The sequence below is a fragment of the Trichosurus vulpecula genome, chromosome 8 (assembly GCF_011100635.1).
Source record: "Trichosurus vulpecula isolate mTriVul1 chromosome 8, mTriVul1.pri, whole genome shotgun sequence".
NCBI classification, from domain to species: Eukaryota; Metazoa; Chordata; class Mammalia; order Diprotodontia; family Phalangeridae; genus Trichosurus; species Trichosurus vulpecula.
The window spans coordinates 672,961-692,789 of NC_050580.1; the positions used below are offsets into that span (position 1 = coordinate 672,961).

Here is a 19,829-nt window from a genome sequence, read left to right on the forward strand (position 1 = left end):
CTGTGAGGACCAAGTGAAATAATCATTATAAAGCGTGCAGCGCATTGCCTGGCACACAAGAAGTGTCATGTAAAAGTTGACTACTATTATCGTTATCATTGTGACTCCAATATTTCCCTCTTCATGAACACGACAGGACTCACGTGATAGCTATCTCCCACCTCCATGCATTTGTACACTCTGCTCTCTTTGCCCGGAATTCACTCCCTCTTTGCTGTTCCTGGTTACAATACCTGGCCTCCTTCCAAACTGGGCCAAAGCACCACCTTTTACTCATCCTCCAGTTCCATATCCCGTCATTTCCAAAGGCTTTTCTGTCTAAGTGGGTCTGTGCCCATTTTTGTACAGGGGCCTCCGCTGTAAAATATCAGTTCCTTGGGGCCTCAGCCTCTTGTGTTTGCCTCTGTATCCCAGAGCTTATCTCAAGGCCAGTCACAGAGTCAATGCTCAAGAAGATGCTTGCTGGCTCATTCACTGACAGCATTCCCTCCAAACTGGGCAGGGGAGGCATCTCCCCTGGGGCCAAGCAGGGCTCCCTTAATGTCAAGAATTCTCATTTTCAAAGAAATGCTCAAGCTCTGTCCTAACACAGGAGAATCAGGCTCGCAGTGAACTAGCCAAAGCCAGGCACAGTGGGTGTGGCACCTGCAAGGTCAACCCTCACTTGGTTTAAAAAAATTGGAGGTGCCCCCCACCAGGGGAAGGATGAAGGAGCAGAAGCAGTCAGCCCCAGAGGGAAGGAGGCAGCCCCAGGGCACATGGAAACCTTTCCCCTTCCTGGACTGTCTCCTTGGCCTCCTCAGGGCCTTGGTACCAAGGGGCTCCCTGACCATTCTGGACTGAAGCAAATTCCAAGGGAGGCAACTGAGGCCCATATTCTAGTCTGCCCCCCCCCCCCTCAAGAGAAGGCTCTTGAGGATTGGCTGCTATCCGGCCTCTATCTGCCTGGAGCCCATCGGCATTCTGAGCACACCCAGGCACACACTCACACATAGCACACAGGCGAACACACAGCCACACACATCTCTTCTGGAGCCAGCTTCGGAGTCACCCCACCGTCAAGTCTTTCTTGGGTTCTGTCGGGCCCTCCATGCCAAAAGGCTGCCTCCCCTCCTCTATCCGAGGAGCAAGCCTGCCGGACTATTGGGGGGAAAGGGGAACGTTCCCAAGCTCTGCCCCCTGCCAGTCTCCCAAAGCCATCAGCCTCTCCTTTCCGTTCTGAGAGCAGCAGCCACCTCCGCCATGCTAGCCGAGGCACCAACCTCCTCCCACCTCCATGGAACCGCTACATAGGGGTCACTTTCAGAGGCGGGGGCCGAGAGTAGGACTGGGGGGCGGGGATTAGTGGCAGGGGGCGGGGTCAGGAAAGCTGGCTGCTCCTGAGAAGGAGGTGGGGTGCTTCTGGAATAGAGAGCCATCCTTGCAGCCCGACGTGGGTGTGCCGGCAAGCCCAGCCCCTCTTCCCCCACCCCCACCCCAGAGAACCCTTTGCCGGAAGAATCTCTTCGAGATAGGACCATTGCCCTCGATGATAGCCCTCGTGTGAACTCCCCGAGTGAAGGAGCGAGGGAACGAGGGATCAGGGGAGAGAGGGAGCGAGCTCGCTGGCAGGACCAAAGCAGACTTGTCCAGCGGAGAGTGAGATATGCTTTTCTCCTGGTCGGCGAGCAAATGATTCACCATTGCAGCACGCCTGAAACTAATTAGTATGATCCTCACAGATCTGGGAGCCCGGCATGGAGCAGCCGGCCTTGAGAGGAAGAGAGCAAGGAGCCAGTCCCTGGCCCCGAGCCTGCCCTGCCCTCCTCCGCCCTCCTCTGGCCTGTGGAACCTGAGCCTGGGAGTGGGAGACGGGAAAGAGGCGGGGAGGAGCGCCAGGCTCTAGGCCATTTGGCAGAAATTGCCTAACAACTGCCTGAGACCCTTAGGCGGGTAGGCGGCTGCTGGGGGTCCTGCCCTTCCCTGCCCGCTAGGCACCCAAACCTGTGGCGGGAGGCATGCCAGCCTCGGGACCATAGATCCAGGGGCTGCTCAGCCGCTGATGGTACCCCTTGGAGGACATTGGTCTAGCTGCTGGGGTGCCTGGGCATTTCTGCCAAGTCATAGATACACACTCACCATGAGCACTGCGAAGTGGCCCCAGTGCGGGCACTGAAGAGTGAGGAGGTCTCCCGCTGAGCCAACTAGGTGGCACCGGTCTCCTCGCCAGCCTCCATGTCCCGCGAGAAGGTCAAAATCCCAAGCAGCTGCCACGGGTGCCAGCCCTGGTGCCCAGGGCCTCAAACCGACAATGACTGGAGCGCTCAGGTTGCTGAGGCTGCACCCATCTGCAAGGCAGGCAGGCGGGATGGGATCAGAGATAGCCTGAGACACCGGGGTCCTCATCCCAACCCAGCCCAACGCCTGCCCCTTTCCCTCTCTCCACCCCAGCTCGGGGCTCCAGGGCCAGCTGCCAGTCACCCCACTCGGGGAACTGGCTACTGCTGCTGCTGCCCTTTGCTGCTCAGAGGCCTTTCCGGGACAGAGAGCAGGAACCTGGCCCCATGGTGACCCACGGACGAGGTGCCAGGCAGGGCACCTCATCTTCGGCCAGTCGGTGGGAGAGGATGCTTGCCTCCCACCTCCCTTAGCTCTGCTTAGGATGCCACAGAAAAGCGCTCTCTCCTTCTCAGAAAGGGCCACTGGCGGGCAGCTGGGAAAGTGCCTCGCTCGTACCGAGGTCCTTACGTTCTTCCCAGGCTTAAAAGCCCGAAGGCGCAGCTAGAATGCAACCCCCCCCCCCCACACACACACACACACTTCCGGGGAGAGCCTTGAGGGCAGAACCAAAGCAGCGTCTGCCTTCTCAGAAACAGCAACAAGTTTGGACCAAGACATTCGAGGCCTCGCTCCCAGATCCTGGGATACTGGGTAGGAGGCCCCCAGCTCCCGGTCCCAGCTCCCGGCTTGGACTGCCTTGGCTCAGCCTGATGGCTGGCAGACCCAGCCCGGGTGGCCAGGGCAGCTCGGCTTTGGTCCCAACTCCCCACCGCTGCTCCTTTCGCATAAACTTGGCCAGAGGCTGGCTTCTACCAAGCAGCAATGCTACCCCCAATTTGCCCCTCTGCCCATTCCCCTGTCGAGCTGCCCAGACCGCCAATGAAAGGACACAGGCATGTATATACGTATGTATGTGTGCACGCACGCCTGTAAACATGTATGTATGCATGTGTTTGTGCACGCATGGAAGCAAAGGGCAGAAGCTGGCTCTGATCCGGCTGGATAGCCTCCGCTCTCGCGAGCTCGCTTCCCTCTCTCCCTCCCCTCCAAGCTCCTCCAGCATCCTGCGGCTCCTTGCCATCCTCAACAGCAGCCGGAGCTCTCAGCTCCACGGCAAGGATGAGGCCCCCAAGCTCTTACCTATTTGCGCAAAGACAGCTGGAGTGGCCACCGACCTCCACATCCCGACAGCCGCAAGGCTGGACCAGTGGCCCGAGCTACTGCTGCTGGGGAAGAGTTTCCCATTGCGAAAGACGATCAATTTCAGCTTGCAGGTGGAGTTATCAACAGATTGCCGGGCGGGGGCTCCGGCGAAGGGGACCGGCCGGGGCAGATGGACTGAGGCCACCACAGTGACGCCGTCGGCCGAGGCAGCGTTCTATACAGTGAGGGAGACGGGAGGGGAGCGAAAAGGGAGGGAGAAAGAGAGGGAGAGAGAGACGGAGAGGGACAGCGAGAGGGAGAGAGAGAAGGAGGGAGGGAGGGAGAGAGGGAGGGAGGGAGAGAAAGAGGGAGGGAGGGAGAAAGGGAGGGAGGGAGGGAGGGAGGGAGAGAGAGAGAGAGAGAGAGAGAGAGAGAGAGAGAGAGAGAGAGAGAGAGAGAGAGAGAGGAAGAGAGGGAGAGAGGGAGAGAGAGAGGAAGAGAGGGAGAGAGGGAGAGAGGGAGAGAGAGAGAGAGAGGAAGAGAGGGAGAGAGAGAGGAAGAGAGGGAGAGAGGGAGAGAGGGAGAGAGAGGAGAGGAAGAGAGACAGGGACAGGGAGGAGGGAGGGAAAGAGAAGAAAGGGGGAAAGAGTGAGAAAAGGGAGGGAGAGAAAGGGAGAAGGGGAAGGGAGTGAGAGAGAGAATAGACGGAAGACGGAGAGCGAGGGAGAAGGAGAGAAGCAGAGACCCAAGGAAAGAACCAAAGGCAGCCAAGAGGGAGGAATTGTAATGCGGGCGGGGAGGGGGGAGCGGTGAGACAAGGAAAGGAGAAAGGAGAATTAGAAGCCAGTCTCTCCCAGGCTGCTGTCAGGGTGTTTCAGAGTCCTGCATCAGCCAGCTAGGAGGCCGGTCGAGGGGCTGGGGATGCTGAGGATGCTGGCGATGCTGCTGCAGCTGCAGCCGCTGCTGTCGCTTCTCCTCCTAGTCTCCTTTCCCAGAGACTGGAAGCCGGAGGCCGGCCAGCCTGGGCGGTCGCCATGGGGATGGGCGGGCTCCCGGGCGGGCGGGGGTGGGGGTGGGCGCCCGCGGGCCCGCCTCCCTCCCTCCCTCCCTTCCTTCCTTCCCGTCGCTGCTGCTGCTGCTCCTGCTGCAGACCTGGGAGCTGGGCGGCGTTGATGGTGGAGGCGGCGGAGGATAGGGCAGCAGCGCGGCGGCCCAGCCCCGAGCTAGAACTGCGGCTCCTCCAGCTCCGGCTCCGGCTCGGGCTCCGATTTAAAGAGCCCTCGCGAGCAGCCTGCCTAACTCCCTCTTCCTCTACCCGCCTCTCTCTGGTCGGGTCAGCTGGCGTGAAGGCGCCCCGGGGCCAGAGCGAGACAAAGACCAATCCGGACACGGAGAGAGATCTCGAGGGGAGTCTTCGCCCACCCCCAGCAAAGGGTTATTTCTATATGGGAAAGGAGAGGAAAAGTCTCCTGTTCTTTCACCACAGGAATGCGCTTAAGGCAGCAGACTGTGCGGGCCATCTCCTTCCTCCAGGCTAGTGTACACGCAGGCTCAGCCGAGCAACGACACCAGCATTGAACTGCGATTGTAGTCCGAGTGGGACTCCGCAGCCCACGAGCCCGCCTAAGAGCCCAGACCCCGGACCCGAGCAGAGGAGGGCGCCACAGCTATTGGACCAGCAGAAGCAACCTCCTTCTCCCAGTTAATTAAGAGCCCAGGGGCCCAAGGCCAGCATGCCTCTGCCTCTAATGTTCTCTCACTTCCTAACTGCCTGTGTAGTCCCGCCATCTCACGTGATGCAGAGTAACTTGTAGGACAGAGGCAGGAACAGAGGACGGAGAAAGGGGAAGGACAGTCTGGGGGAGCCAGTTTCCCTAGGAGGCTTCAGAACCTGCTTAAAAAAAAAAAAAAAAAAAAAGGAAGGGATATTTTTCCAAGTGGCCCGCTTTCTCCGGCTGCCTCTCTCTCCCCTTTTGCATCCCGTTCTCGCTCCATCCCTTCCTTCCCTCCAAACAAATAAAACTCAGACCCAGGTCTGTGGCAGAGAGGGGCATCCTCAAAGTTCGACTTTCAGGTGTGGACGCGGAGGCCCACTTAATGGTCACCTTGGACAGCTCCTCCTCTCACTGCGAGCTGTTCGGTTTTGTCCGGTCCTGTCTACCCACACTGACTGGGCCTCAAGGCCAGGTGTTCTCACCAACACGCTTCTTTGTGTGGGGGCAAGCAGGGCCCAGCTCCAGCTGAGGAAGACTTTCTCTTTTGCTTTTAGGGGAGTCTCTCAAATGACAGCCCCCAAATATCCTGCTTCTTCTCAAGTTTCACTGGGGAATTTTCTGCTGAACACATCTATCTGCTTGCCTGTCAGTCAGAAGGGAGCATGTGCATCCCTGGTCCTCACACATCCACTCTGAGTGGGGGTCAGTGACTTCAGGGTCAGTGCAGGAAGGACCCCTCCCCAACATACACAAACTGAAGGACACACCCAAAGAGTCAGGCTGGGATCCCTCAGGCAGCACCTCCCTCCCCACTAGGAGAGCATTTCCTAAATCAAAGGAGGAATCACAGCATTGGTCAATAACCATGGATCAACGGGAAGATGCCAAACTACTATGGAGGGGAAGGGGTGGCCCTGAAAGTTGGCTTTACAAGTAAAAATTCCAAAAGTCCCCAGGCCAGGCAGCCCACTAAGCTGTTCAGCCATCACTGTCAGCTGGGGTCACAGGTACAAAAGAACATTCTAGTCTTGCCAGGTCAATCTTAATGCCTGAGCTTGTGGGACAGCATGTGGAAGGGCCCCCATACCCCTGCCTTGCAGCTCCACCATGCTGCTTTTATTAGCTCATCAAACATTCCCCCATTACCAACTATGTGAACTCTGTACAAGGCTTCAGTTTACTCCCATATATCCATCTTCCCTTCTTTCCTTCCTAACTCTACCATTGTGAAACTAAATCCTTAAAAGGATATGGTAACATTGGAAATGAAGATATATGATGTAGGTTAGGGGCATTTGACAGGATTCCTCTGATCTCATCTCCTTATGGAAGTGTGTTCCAACACCAGCTGCCCATCCATGGGTGAGAGTCTCCCCAGGTCAGAAGCATCCTTTATTTCTTAAGAATTTTTAGTGCTCAGGGCCCTGGGTGAGGCAGGCACTTAGAGAGACACTGAGAAGATGGGGCCCTCCTTCAAAGTAGCTGACAGTTGATGGGAGGAGGGCTCCATGAAAATGTGAGCACACAGAACAGACCTTTGAGCTTGCTCTACACAGGAGAGTTGCTCTTTGATCTGGGAGGTCAGATCAGAGAGAACTCATGCCCAACATGGTCAAATCAGAGAAAGCTTCCTGGATGAAGTGGCAGTTCTCTGAATCTTGAAAGAAAGCCTTACTTGGTCTACATCCCCTAAAGGGATCAAAGGAAAAAGGAAAAGGACCTATATATAAAAAGAATTGGAAACTGAGAGGATGCCCATAAATTAGGAAATATTTGGACATGTTGTGATATATAGGATTGTGATAGAATTTTATTGTACTGTAAGAAATGATGAGGAGGATAGTGTCAGAAAAAAATTAGGAAGACTTATACGAACAAATACAAAGTAAAGTTAGCAGAACCGGGAGATCATTGTGGACAGCAACAGAAATACTATAATGATAATCAACTGTGAAAAATTAATAACTCTGATCAATACAACAATCCATGACATTTCCAAAGGACTCATGATAAAAAAAATGTTATCCACCTCCACGGAGAGAACTGATGACCTCTGAGTACAGATGGAAGCAGACTTTTTTACCTGTTTTTTCTTGCTCCTCCCCACCCCCCCCCCCCAGCAACATGGCTAATGTGGAAATGTTTTGCCTAATTTCATATATAGAGTAGGTATTTTTTTTTTTGCCTTTTCAATGGGAAATGAAGGGTGTAGAGGGAGGGAGAGAATCTAGAACTGAATTTTTTAAAAAAATAAGCCTTAGAGTAGGAAGCCTGTTGAACTGAGAGTGAGGGACAAGACTAATTTCCTTCTATGGCCCCTCAACAACACTCCCTGTCCCACCCCCAACTCCTATTCCATCCTTGTTTATCCTAGTATCTTATGAAGAGGTGGTCCTTTCTCTTGCCAAGCCCAATCCCTGCACATATTCATTATGTTCCCCAACCCATCCAATCTCTTCCAGTGGTTTGCCCTATCATCCCCATTTTCTAGTCTTCCATCTCTCCCTGGTGTCTTCCTTGTTGCTTACAAAAATGTCCTTGTCTTTCCATCCTTAATAAACTCACTAGATCCTGTGTCCCATTATCTCCTCCCTCTCTCAGCCAAAGTCCAGGAAAAAGTCATGTACATTCATTGTCTCCATTTTTCTTCTCACTCACCTCTCATCCCTCTGCAGTCTGGCTTCCCACCTCTTCATTCAACTGATCTTCTTTCCAAAGTCACCTGTGAGCTCTTAGTCACTAAATCGAATGGCCTTTTCTCAGTCATCATCCTTCTTGACCCGAATCCAGTCTCTGACCACCTTCTTGTCCTGTATACAGTGCTCTCTCTTCTCTAGGATCTCATGAAACTGCTCTCTCTCTCAGTTCTTCAGCTCCTTTGCCAGATCATCATCCACACCTTGACTCCTAATTGTGAGTTTCCCTCAGGGCTCTGTCTTGGGTCTTCTCCCCTTTTCTTTTGAAATTTTTTTTCTGGATGATCCCATAAGCTTTCATGGGTTCAATGATCATCCCTATCCCAATGATTCCCCAATCTCTACATCCAGCTCTAGACTCTCTTCTGAACTCCAGTCTGGCATCACCAACTGACCTTTGGACATTCTGAGATGTGTGATGCATGATCCTTTGGCATTACAAACTCAACACATACAAAATGACTCACTGGATTCCCCTGCCTGGCATCACCAACTGACCTTCGGACATTCCAAGATGCATGATGCACGATCCGTTGGCATTACAAACTCAACACATACAAAACAAAACAACTCACTGTATTCCCCTGCCCCACCCATCCCCCACCCACCCTGATCCAAACTTCCTTCCTTCTGTTGAGAGCACCGGCAACCTCCCTCCCAGGGACCCAGGTTCCAAACTCTTCACTCTCCCTCACCACTCAAATCCAATCCAGTGCCACACCCTTATTTTTGACTCCCCAGCTTTCTCATCTTTCTTGAAACCCTTCTCTCCACATCTCTCACAACCAATACTCAGTTCAAGTCTCTCTCACCTCTTGCAGCAGTTGCCTCCTAAGTGTTTTCTCTGACACATCTTTCCCCTCCCCAATTCATTCTCTACATGTGTACCAAAGTGTGTGGTAATCAAGCCATGGCTGCTGAAACTTCAGCCAACATCAAAAGCTGTGTCCAAGTGGTCTGGATTGCCTCAGTGGTCTGCCAGCAGAGGCTGGGCAGGCATCAGTTGGGCATGTCATAGACCCTTCTTTTAGATGAGAGTGATGGAGCCTTCTAGCTGGGACCATGACGCTACTCTCCATGGTGACTTCTCCCCAAGTTGGGAAGCTGGATTTTAGCCCTGACTAATGGTAATCAATGGGAAACAACCCTGAGATGGGAAGGCCAAGTCCTAGAAGGCTGAGGCAGGGCCCTTCCAATTAGGGTTGAGCCCCGGTGTTGGCCCCGACTGCTGGTTAGAACAGCCTGGGAAGAGAGAAGGAATACAGCAGTGCACTGTTCAGCTTAAGGGTCTGATCTTGCCCCTGTATGAGTTCGTTCTCCTGAGCAGAGCTCAGCCTCTCCACGCCTGCTCACCCTGTGTGTCTTGCTCTCCAATAAGCCACCTACAGGATCCTATCCAAAGTGTTCCTGGTGACACCAACATCATGGAACTAAAAGACCGACCTTCTGCAAGTGATGTGACTGGAGTGATTTCAGTTCTGTCTCATGGGTATCTCCCAAATCAGAAAGTCTCCAACTGTACACCTTCTTGCCCTCAAAGTTCCTCCTTTCTTCCCTTGCCCCCCATCAAAGTTTTCAGTAGGAACACCAGAATTTGACTTCTTTTGCTCCTGATTGGCGTTGCCCCTTGGAGAGTCAGATTTTAACCTGTGCCTAGGTCTATAGAAGTGGTAAAAGGACTCTCAGCTCCAATGCAAGCACTCTGGCTAGCAGGCATTATCGCACCTGACAGAAAAGCCCCTCTCCCTGCCCCCAAGGTCATGAAAAGCCAAGCCACCCTCTCTCCCTCTCTGGAGGGCTGATACCTTTCCTGGGCACCTCTACAGTCTTCTAAATCCAGAGCACTATGCTAGTTGGGAGGCACTTGTGGAGTCTAAAAAGTCAGTCAGTCAATAGGCATTTATTAAGAACCTACTACATGTCAGACACTGGCCTTCTACAAAGTCAGCTCTTTCCCAGTCAGGACACCCTGTAGATCTCTAGACTTAGAGTATGACCCTTTGGGGGGAAGGCTCTTCCTCAAATGCCCAAGGCTTTCTAGAGAGCTGGCCCCTTTCTGACTCCAACCTCAAGAGAAGAGTGAGAGCAGGTTAGGACTGTCCCTAGGGGCTCCTCAGCTCCAGTTCCAGCTTGGCCTAGGAGGCTTGGCTACTCAGCTCAGCTTGGCATTGCCTCTAAGCTCTTTCTCCCTTCAAGGGGTCTGGTCCTCAAATTCCTCCTCCCCAGGAGCTACATGATTACTCTGCTGGGCTGTTGGGCCTCTCTAGTCTGCAGTCTCTTCTCCCCTTTCCTAGTCACTCAATTCCTTGGGGGCAGAGGAGGAGTGATTGTATCTGCAGACATGAAAGTTCTTCAGATAACTGAACAGTGGCCCTCCTCCTATCTGAATCTCATATTCTCTTCATCTCTCTCTTACTCTCCTTTGACAAAGATGAGTCCCAGGGTGTCCATAGCCCAGGGGTCTGAAATAGCCTCCTTCATGGGCCAAAGACACCTGGTCTCAGGTGTGGGGCATCACGGTTTCACACCACATACTAGGGGATACCTTCTAGGCCAACACAGGTGCAGCCTTGACCCCAACCTGGATCAGCCTTCTCCCTCAGCACAGAGAGGAATGGGACCTCTCCAGGGTCCTGCACAGCCTCTCAGGGACCATCATCAGTCCTCCCTTCCCTTGCTGCCTTCTATCCATGTGCTTTCCCTTTTCTCCCTTTGCCCCTGCTGTCCTTAGCAATGCCTGACGCTAGCCCCATAACAGGGATTGAACTCAGAGCCCTGGGACCTGGTACACCTCTTCCCCTTAGGAGCTGTATAACTGTGGGCTTCTGTTCCCTCATCTGCACCAGAGGGCAATGTCACTAATCCTGCCTATGTCAGAGGCATGGTGTGAGAAATGTCCCTTGTAATGTGTTCCATGAATGGAAGCTATTTTTATCCTCACACAGTCTAGACAGAAGCTTCTGGGTCTGAGGTTTCCTGCCTGCATTCAGGAGCCCCTAGGACCATATTTTGGCTATGTGTTATTTACCGAAGACAAATGTTTTGTTTAAAACACACTCAGGCTTTTTCCTTCTCCCCAACAGGATCATCTGCATCATTTTCAAAGGCATATTTCATGGCTGTGCTGGCAAAGGGCTGCAGAGTCTGGCGCTCTGAACACTGGCCTGGAGTCAGGCAGCATGGGTCTAAGCCTCAGCTTTGCCATTTGAGCCCATGGTGGCCCAGAAGTGGCCCAGCGCCCTCCTATCTCTGTTTCTTCATCTGTAAAACAGAGATTCTAATGACGATCTGGCTCACAGGGATGTTGTCAGGATTAATCACCTATTATGAAGCAATCTACATGCTAATGTTTGTTATTTCACAGCTGTGAAATACAGACCTCTCCAGTCACTGTGGAAAGGAGATAAGGGTTTTCTCATCAGGAGGAAAAAAATATTATTCAGTGTGACTTGTGGTGATAACAGATGCCATTATGCTCCTAGATGACAAAGCTACCACAACCCCACCAGCTGGGCATCAAAAACAATATTAGTTTTTGCCCCTGAAACTGAGGGAGACACCATGAAACCCAGGAGAGTAGCTTCCTGTCGCCCACAGAAGATATAGGCCTCAAGAACAAAGTGCTCCAGGGGACCTACAAGTCTGCCATCTTCGCCAAAATGAAGCCAAGAAAGCTGTCTCACATGTGGCTGGAATAGGAACTATGGGTGTGGTGATTCAGTGGTGTGTGTGAATCGCTCAGTATTAGTTTGTGTGAATATTTTAGGAGAACCTGAGCATTGTTGGGGCAAATGATGAGCAAATGAAAGCAATGACAATCCTGGAGCCATGATGTCCATAGTGATGTAGAGAAGGCTCACGATGCTGATGGTGGTGATGACAATGGTGGTGGTGATGGTAATAATAGCAATGGGACATGATGATAATAATGGTGAAGAGGAGGAGAATCAAGACAGCCATGACAGTGATAATTCCAATGAGGATCATGATGATGACAGCGACAGTGATGAATCTTGTGATGAAAATGAAAGTGATGAAGAGGAGGAGGAAGAGGAGGAGGAGGATCAGAATCAGGATCAAGATGGCAAGGAGGATGATGATGATGACGTTGGTCGTACTGAGGAAGGACATCTTGGGAAGTACAGTGATGCTAGTGATGGCAATGCTAATGATGAGAATGGCAGGGATTCTAGCGATGATGACTGTGATGACAATACTAATAGTGATTGTGACTGATGGAGGTGATGGTAGCGATGGTGGTGGTGATGGAAGATCAAGATGACCTGATAGTGATAATGACAATGAAGATCATGATGGTGACAGCGATGAATCTTGTGATGAAAATGAAAGTGATGAAGAGGAGGAGGAAGAGGAGGAGGCGGATCAGAATCAGGATCAAGCTGACGATGATCATCATCATTAGGACATGGGTCGTACTGAGGAGGGACATCTTGGGAAGTACAGTGATGCTAGCGATGATGGTGGTGGTGGAAGATCAAGATGACCTGATAGTGATAATGACGATGATTGGGACAATGGAGCCAACGGGGATCATGATTCTACTTCTACAATAGGGTGGAGAAGAATGGGTTCAACTCTAATGAGGATGAGAACCATGGTGACGATATCCAGGGTGACATGGAAGGAGAGGGATGACGATAATGCCAAGGAGGAGAATGGGGATGAAGGCCATAATGCTAAAAAGGCTGATGGCCATGCTCTTGACGGGGATGATGATAATGATGACAGTGGAGACATTAACAAGGAGGGTAATAACAGCCAACATCAACATAGCACTTGGAGGTTTGCCAAGCACTTTACAAATGTTACCTTATTTGATCCTCACAACAACCCTGTGAAGTAGGTGCTGTAACTGTACATGTGAGGAAACTGAGGCAATTAGAGATGATGTGACCTGCCCAGGATCACACAGCTGTAAGTGTTTGAGGATGGATTTGAACTCAGGTCTTTCTGATTCCAAGTCCAGCTCTCTATCCACTGCACCACTTAGCTGCCTCACGAAAATGGTGATGACAGTGATAATAGTGGTAGGTATTCATGGTGGTAGTGGTGAATATGGTAGTGATAGGAGCCACTCTCATTTAAATAGAGCTTTATGTAAGTTAAATATGGGAGACAATAGGACATACAATTTTCCTGTTTCTCCTGTAGTTTAGGCTTGGATGTTACTGAGATTATGTGCCAGTGGGTATCCTCAAAGGCTTCTTACTTCTAAAGGCATTAACAGTCTTGTAAGTAAAAATCTAAGAGAATTAGAGAAGAGATATGTTTTAATAGACCAGGAGAGTGCCATGATAGTGGGCAAAATTACCACAATGTATTAAGTGACATTTTCCCCCTACAGACCTCTGGGAACTGGCATATATAAGCCTATATGGAAGAAATCATGCTTATTTAATAATGAAGTGAAAGGCCACTCCTAAGGGATGCTGGTGGCTAAATAAGAGGGAAGTGAGAATGCAGTCTGGAGAAATGCCTCCAACACTTTATGGTCCTGTAATCTCCCTCATGTGGATTTCTCCATCAGAGGAGGATACTGATGCTCACTTTCCAGGCATTTGGAGGGTCTTGGGAACTAAAAGTTCACCTTTGCTCTTCCATCCTTCCCCTCTCCTGTGCTTCCACAGCCACAGCCCAAGAATGAAGTCTTGGCTTTAGGTCCCATGGATTCCTCCCTCACCCCCTTCAATTTCTTCTTTGCCAGCTACAGATCAGCCTTTTTAGTTTGCAGATATGGTTGTATCCTATCAATCCTTGCTCAATGTCCAAACTTCCACTTAGAAAGCAAAGGGGTCCCATCCTTCATCACAGTCTTTCTTAGTCTTATCTGCCATAACTTCCTGCCTTCCTGAAAAGCCTATCCCATTCCCTGTCTTTGCTTAGCAGATTCCCTGCACCTGGGATACCCTGCTTGCTCCTCTGACTCTCCCGAAAATTCTCCCAGCCTATGAAGCCTAGCTTAGGGCCTCCTTTCCCTCTCCATGATGCACTATGTGGAGCCCCAGCAGTCATAAATGGCCCAGCCAAATCCCCCTGTTTGTGCTCTACATGCACCTCCCTCATGCACTTGTCCACAGCCACATCAGAGTTGTCTCTAGGGACTTTGTATTTTATTTCCTCTCTGGGATAGTAAAAATGTTTGTTTGCTTGCTTTCTGGGGTCTTGCAAATCTTAACCAAAGGGTTTTAAACAGAAAAGGAAGAGGGAGGGGAAAGATTGTGTCCCATTGAGAAGCCCCCAGACAGGAAGCAGAGATATTGAGAAGTCCATTGGACCACCGAGGGTGAACTAGAAAGCCCTTGGCAGCCACAAATGCCCCAAGGATGGCATACCCGCCCGGGGGACTCAGCTACTCAGATGCAGGGGGGCAAGCTCATGGCATTGTAGAACTGGAGAGCAGCCACATCAGGGCCAAGCCAGGCCCTGCCAAGACAGCTCTTGGGAAAGGGGATGGGAAAATCAATGGAGCCCAAAACTGAGCCTCTGAGGCTAAAGGGACTCACAGTTACAGCTCCTGCCTTCAATGGGTGAGGGAAAACTTGCTTGGCATCTGGCACCAAGTTCAACTCTGCCCTTCAGCTGAGAGAGAGCCAGTCTCTGGGTACAAGTTTTGGGAACCACATAATGAAACAGCTCAGGGCTTATGCCAAGGACCCTAAGAGACATGGGAGGGTGGCAGAGCAAACCTCCCGGGCCATCCACAAAGGGGCAGGGGAAGGGCTGCAGGACACCTGCTAAGGTTTGCCCTGAGGCTATCCCCCCTGTCCCCCCCCAGCAGTGACACAGGGAAGGCAGTAAGTGTTCTGGCTGGGGGGTGGGTAGGGTGTCCTGCCAGAAGTCTAAGAGGGGAAAGGAAGGTCATTCTTCTTCTTGGATAATCACTGTGTGACAGCTATGGCTAATCCTCTGGGTATCAGATTAAATATCAGGCCCACTCAATATCCAGAATGCCCTGTGGCTCCCAATAACCTCACTGCCTTGTTGGGCAGACTCTGTCCAGGGCTTTCTACAGCCCTGTGGGTGAGAGAGGGAAAGAAGAGCCCACCCTTCCCTGAGGAGATCACCTCTCTCTCTGGCTAAGCAGCACCTGGCATCAGCTGGGACCATTCAGGGCCCCTAAGGATGCTGATGCTCACTTTCCAGGCATTTGGAGGGTCTTGGGAAATACAAATGGGAAGCATTCAGTGTCAATATGGAAGCTGAGGCATCTGAGAGGATGGAAGCCAGAAGATCCTCAGTGCTTTCAGCCACGACCCCTCAGCATCATGTAGGGAGCCGGCATTACTCACCGAGGGCAAGGAGAACCAGCTGGTGTTGCCATGACAACCAGTTGCCTGCCCCCAGCATCCTCCAAGCTGGTGCAAACATGTCTGCATCACAGAGCAGCTCTCACCACAAGGCGAAGCCTGAATTGAGAAGCTGGCAATACAATTAGCAAATGAGGAAAACAGACAAGTCCTCTCCTGTTTTCACAGGGCCCATAAGACTTTCCTGAACCCCCATGGCATACAGCCACACATGGGGGGCCACAGAAGCATGGCACCCAGGATGGAAGCAGTGGCTGTTCCTGGCCAAAAGACACATTCATTGGAGAAGCTCTCTGGCCCAGCGTGGGACAGACTTCCCAACACAGCTGTCCCCTCTCAGCTGCAGGCTTCCATAGTCAGTCAATAAACATTTATTAAACACCTACTATGTGTCAGACACCAGGCTAAGCATAGAGACTGACTTAACTGCATGGGCAGAGAACAGCTTGTCTGAAAAAGGCCTGAGCTCTTTGGCGAACTCCAGGCCCGAGTTGGGCAATGTCTTGTGTTTGGTGTAAGAGGGCAGATAACATTTAGATAAAGATGGTGCCTGCCCTCAGGGTGCCTCTAGTCCAAAAGATGGATAGGACAAGGCCAGACAACATGATAAGATTTCTGTGAGGCTCCCATGAGATACAGACAGAAAGCACTTGGTGCACTGCTTGGCACATAGTAGGTGCTTAGTAAATGTTGATGGATTGAAAAAATGCTATGGATTTTAGCTATTAATGGATGAGGAAAGGCTGGATGACCACTTGTGTGTCCATGGGAGAGGGCACTCCTGTCCAGAGGGGCTGGGTGCCATGGTACCTCCATGGGGTGCAGCAATTCTGAGATAATTAAATGACCTTGAGAAATGTGATCCAAGTGAACACTGAGACTTGGAGAAGAGGATGGGGTTCGGGTCCTCATTGCATCTGCAATGACTTTGTGGCTCAGCAGCTGGGCATCAAGGGGAGGGATGGGCAGACAGGAGACCAGCAAATTGGCTCAAGGACAGACCATGTGGAGGGGTGTGGAAGGGATCAGCTTGGAAAGGAATAGGGGTCATGCAGATTGGGGAAGACCTTGAATGCCAGGTAAAGATGTAATCAGCAGAAGTAGGTGCTCCTGGTCGTCGGAATGATGCCACTACATTGTCTGCAGGGACTTTGGTCTCCCTTTCATCTTTCCTTAGATCCTGAAGGTCTCCAAATGGCATTTCTGGGCTGCTTTACCTCTTGCCTGAGATTCTATTCCATGATACCCCTGCCCCGAGGCCTTTTTTCAAGGGCTTCTTTCCCCCCTTTCAAAGGAGAGCATGGGACAGCCTTCCTGAACCAGGAGCATGTCCACTCCTTTGGACAGGGCTTCTTAATCCAGGCACATGGGTTTGGATGGGGCTGGGGTGGGGACAACATATTTGTCGCACTGACTTGCAAAGGGAATTCAGCAGTCTTCTTCCTGGCAGCGTGCCAAGTGGTTGGACAAGGACCTCACATTTCAGGGGCAAATGTTTACATTAAGAGGTGGTCCCAAAATGATAGCACACTTAGCACACTCTGTCGTGCTTTGGTCACCCTATCCCTACAACTGTACAGATGGCTGGTGGGCACACAGGACCAATTGGCATTGGGTGATTTTGTTTGTCTTGTGGGTTGTTGTGGCCAGAGAATTCAGCCCCTGGTGTCTAACCTTCTGGGAGTGAGGTTCTTTGAACTTAGTCATGCTGGGTTGGAATGTGGGCAGACAATATAACATGTGTTTGTCCAGCACAATGGACCCAGCTAGAAACTGGGCTCTGCTGGCACAGTTTGTGGGGGCCACAGGCAGCCTGTACTCCTGGGGGCAGCAACAGAAACATATTTGTGACGATGGGCAGGGAAGACAAAAGCTACGTGGAATTCCTTTTGTAGACTTCACTCTTTTGGGAAGCCTGAATGCTGGGTCTGGAAGAGATCCTAGAGGTTATTAACCTTTCTATGTGGACCCCTTCCCAGGGTTATGTTTTTAAATAGACAAAGTGCAATGTACAAAATTACAAAGGAAATTGTATCAAAAATATGATCTATCTACTATCTATCTATCCATCTATCTATCTATCCATCCATCTATCTATCCAGCTATCTACTATCTATCATCTATCTATCTATCCATCAGTCTGTCTCTCTATATCTATCTATCAATCGATCCATTGGTCTGTCTGTCTGTCTGTCCATCTACCTATCTCTTTCTCTATCTATGTATCTGTCTATATACAGACGTATCTTAAAGACCAGACCCTAGGTGAAGCTGACCCCTTTCCTTCTACATGGGGAGAAGCTACGGTCCACGATGGGTGGGCAGTCACTAGGTCAAGTCCCACAGCAAGTTGGTGGCAGAGTTATGGGTGAATGGAGAGCAACCAGAACTTTCTCCATATGTGCTAAAGGAGGGCTGGTGGTGTGGCGGAGAGGCCGTCCTATCTGGGTTGAGAGTGCAGGAGCTGCTGGTGGTTTCCGAGGTAAACAATCACTAGTGGTCCTTGCAGGAACAATGTATGTAATCTGTCCTCTTTCACCCGTATCTCGAGATTGTAATTACCCATCATGCACAGGGAAATAGACAGCTCCAACTTCATTACTGTCAATCAGATAAGTATATATTTCAGTTTTCATTTCTAATTGTGAAAATACAATATTTATAAAAATCAGGAGTACTCGGGGGCCCATCAAAAACCAAGCCCTGACCCCCAGATCATCTTCCTGATTCTCAAAGGGGCTACACTGGACCTCTCTGAGCACAAGGGCATCACACATCAGTGAAACAGAAGAGGTCCTATCCACTACCTGGTTACAGGCTTGGGGCATGGTGCCATCTGTGTAGTAAGAGCCCGACATTTGTAGGGCTTTCTTGCTAGGAGAAGAGATGAGTGATGGGAATCTTCCTTGATGTGGAGTCTGAAAGACTGCATCTAAGCCCTGCCCCTCACACTTCCTAGCCATATGACCTTGGGCAAGTCATAACCTCTTGAAGGATCAGTTTTCTCCTCTGTAAAATGGGATCATAATGCAAGCACCAGCTCCTAGACAGCAATATTAAGTTGAATGAAAGTGTACGTGCCAAGTGCTGAGAGCCCAGTAATGATCCTTGGTGCTGTTATTAATAAGAACACCTATTGAAAAGGCTGCCCCTTCAAAAAGGACAAGGGCCAGAGTGGAGCAGACTCAGAGCATCGCAGACCTTGTTGGAGACACAAAGGCTGCCCTCCCCTCCCTGCCAGCCTAAGCCAGAGGCAGGGGCTGTGTCTGCAGGGGGTCTTCAGACCAGCCAGCCTTTCCTTCCCTATTGGCTCTACTCCGGACTTTCTGGACTTCAGAACCTTCATCTCTCCACACTCTCCTCCCTCTCTCCCTCCATCCCTCCCTTCCTCCCTTTCTCCCTTCCTTCCTTCCTTCCTTCCTTCCTTCCTTCCTTCCTCCCTTCCTTCCTTCCTCCCTTTCTCCTTCCCTCTCTTCCTCCCTTCCTTCCATCCTTCCTTCCTTCCTTCCATCCTTCTCTTACTCTCTTCCTCCCTCCCTCCCTCCTTCCCTCCCTCCCTTCCTTCCTTCTTTCCTTCCTTCCTTCCTTCCTTCCTCTCACTCTTCTTATTTGTAGCAATTAGGGCTGCACTCATTGCTTCCAAGGGTCTCTCCAGCTCAGCTATTTCTGGGGTTTATGTTGCAAGGCCATGAAGCTGCAGTCCTCGTTAATTTTAAAACACACTTTATAAACTCCAAATATTTGGCCAATTCTTACTTTAAAAATGCTGATTCGATTTAAAGTCAGGAATAGTTCAGGGAATTCACCAAGCAAGAGAGGCAGCAGCAGGGAGCCAGGGAAGGCTCAGCTTTCCTGGGCCTCAGGGAGCATGTCTTGGTAAGGACAGGGTAGGCAGAATGAAGCATCAGCTGAAATGGGGGCCATCTTTAAAATTCCACAAACTGGGGCTGACAAGGATGGTCTAGGCAAGGGGATGTTTGGGAGGGCTTCTGATGACCACTGAGCAGAGAGCCAGAGGAAAGGAACTAAGGCCAAGAGGGAAAGCAGATGGAAGCCAGAGTGGTCACCCACAGCCAATGATGGCTGAGTATACAAGATGCCAACAAAGGAGCCACGTCCAATGTCTAACAGCTTCTCCTCGGCACTCGGAGCCACCCACGCTGATGCTCCCTGGACCTGCTGTCTGAGCAATGTGGTTTAAGTCTCATTTCCCCAACATACCAGCCATGGGACACCTTCTCCTGGCTGAAATGTCCTCATTTATACAAGAAAAATAATGCCACATCCACTTCTCCACTAAAGCACGGTTTGCTTGGGCCATCATAATTGGAGGTGATGTGGGTCCTCAAAGGCCGAGCCACCAGCACTAGCTCTGGCAACTGCTCCTGACAAATTAAGTCACCAACTCCTATGTGCCGGGTTGTGCCAAGTAATGAGATACAAAGAGAGACAAAAATGAGAGGCCCTTTCCTTTGGGAGCTCTCGTGGGGGAGTCTAATGAGGGAAACAGCATGTAAACAACTCTATCCAAGCAAAATAGATATCAGATAAATTTATTTATACTTACTTATATATGTAGTTATTTATATTTGCATCAGATAAATTAAAGGTAATCAACAGAGGAGGGTGGGATGGGGAAAGGCTTCCTGGAGAAGTTTGAGGAAATCCAGGGAAGTAGGGAGGCAGAG

At 50.9% G+C, this 19,829-nt stretch overlaps 1 protein-coding gene across 1 annotated transcript in view; it reads right to left on the reverse strand.

The window, feature by feature from the left end:
• The window catches only part of ADGRA1 (adhesion G protein-coupled receptor A1), a 310,443-nt gene that overhangs the window by 66,725 nt on the left and 223,889 nt on the right, over nucleotides 1–19,829 (reverse strand). The window contains exons 13-14 of the mRNA XM_036734182.1: nucleotides 3,400–3,637; nucleotides 2,119–2,327 (exon numbers count right to left, since the gene is read on the reverse strand). Of these exons, the coding sequence (XP_036590077.1) occupies nucleotides 2,119–2,327; nucleotides 3,400–3,637 (447 nt within the window). The remainder of the gene's footprint in view (nucleotides 1–2,118; nucleotides 2,328–3,399; nucleotides 3,638–19,829) is intronic.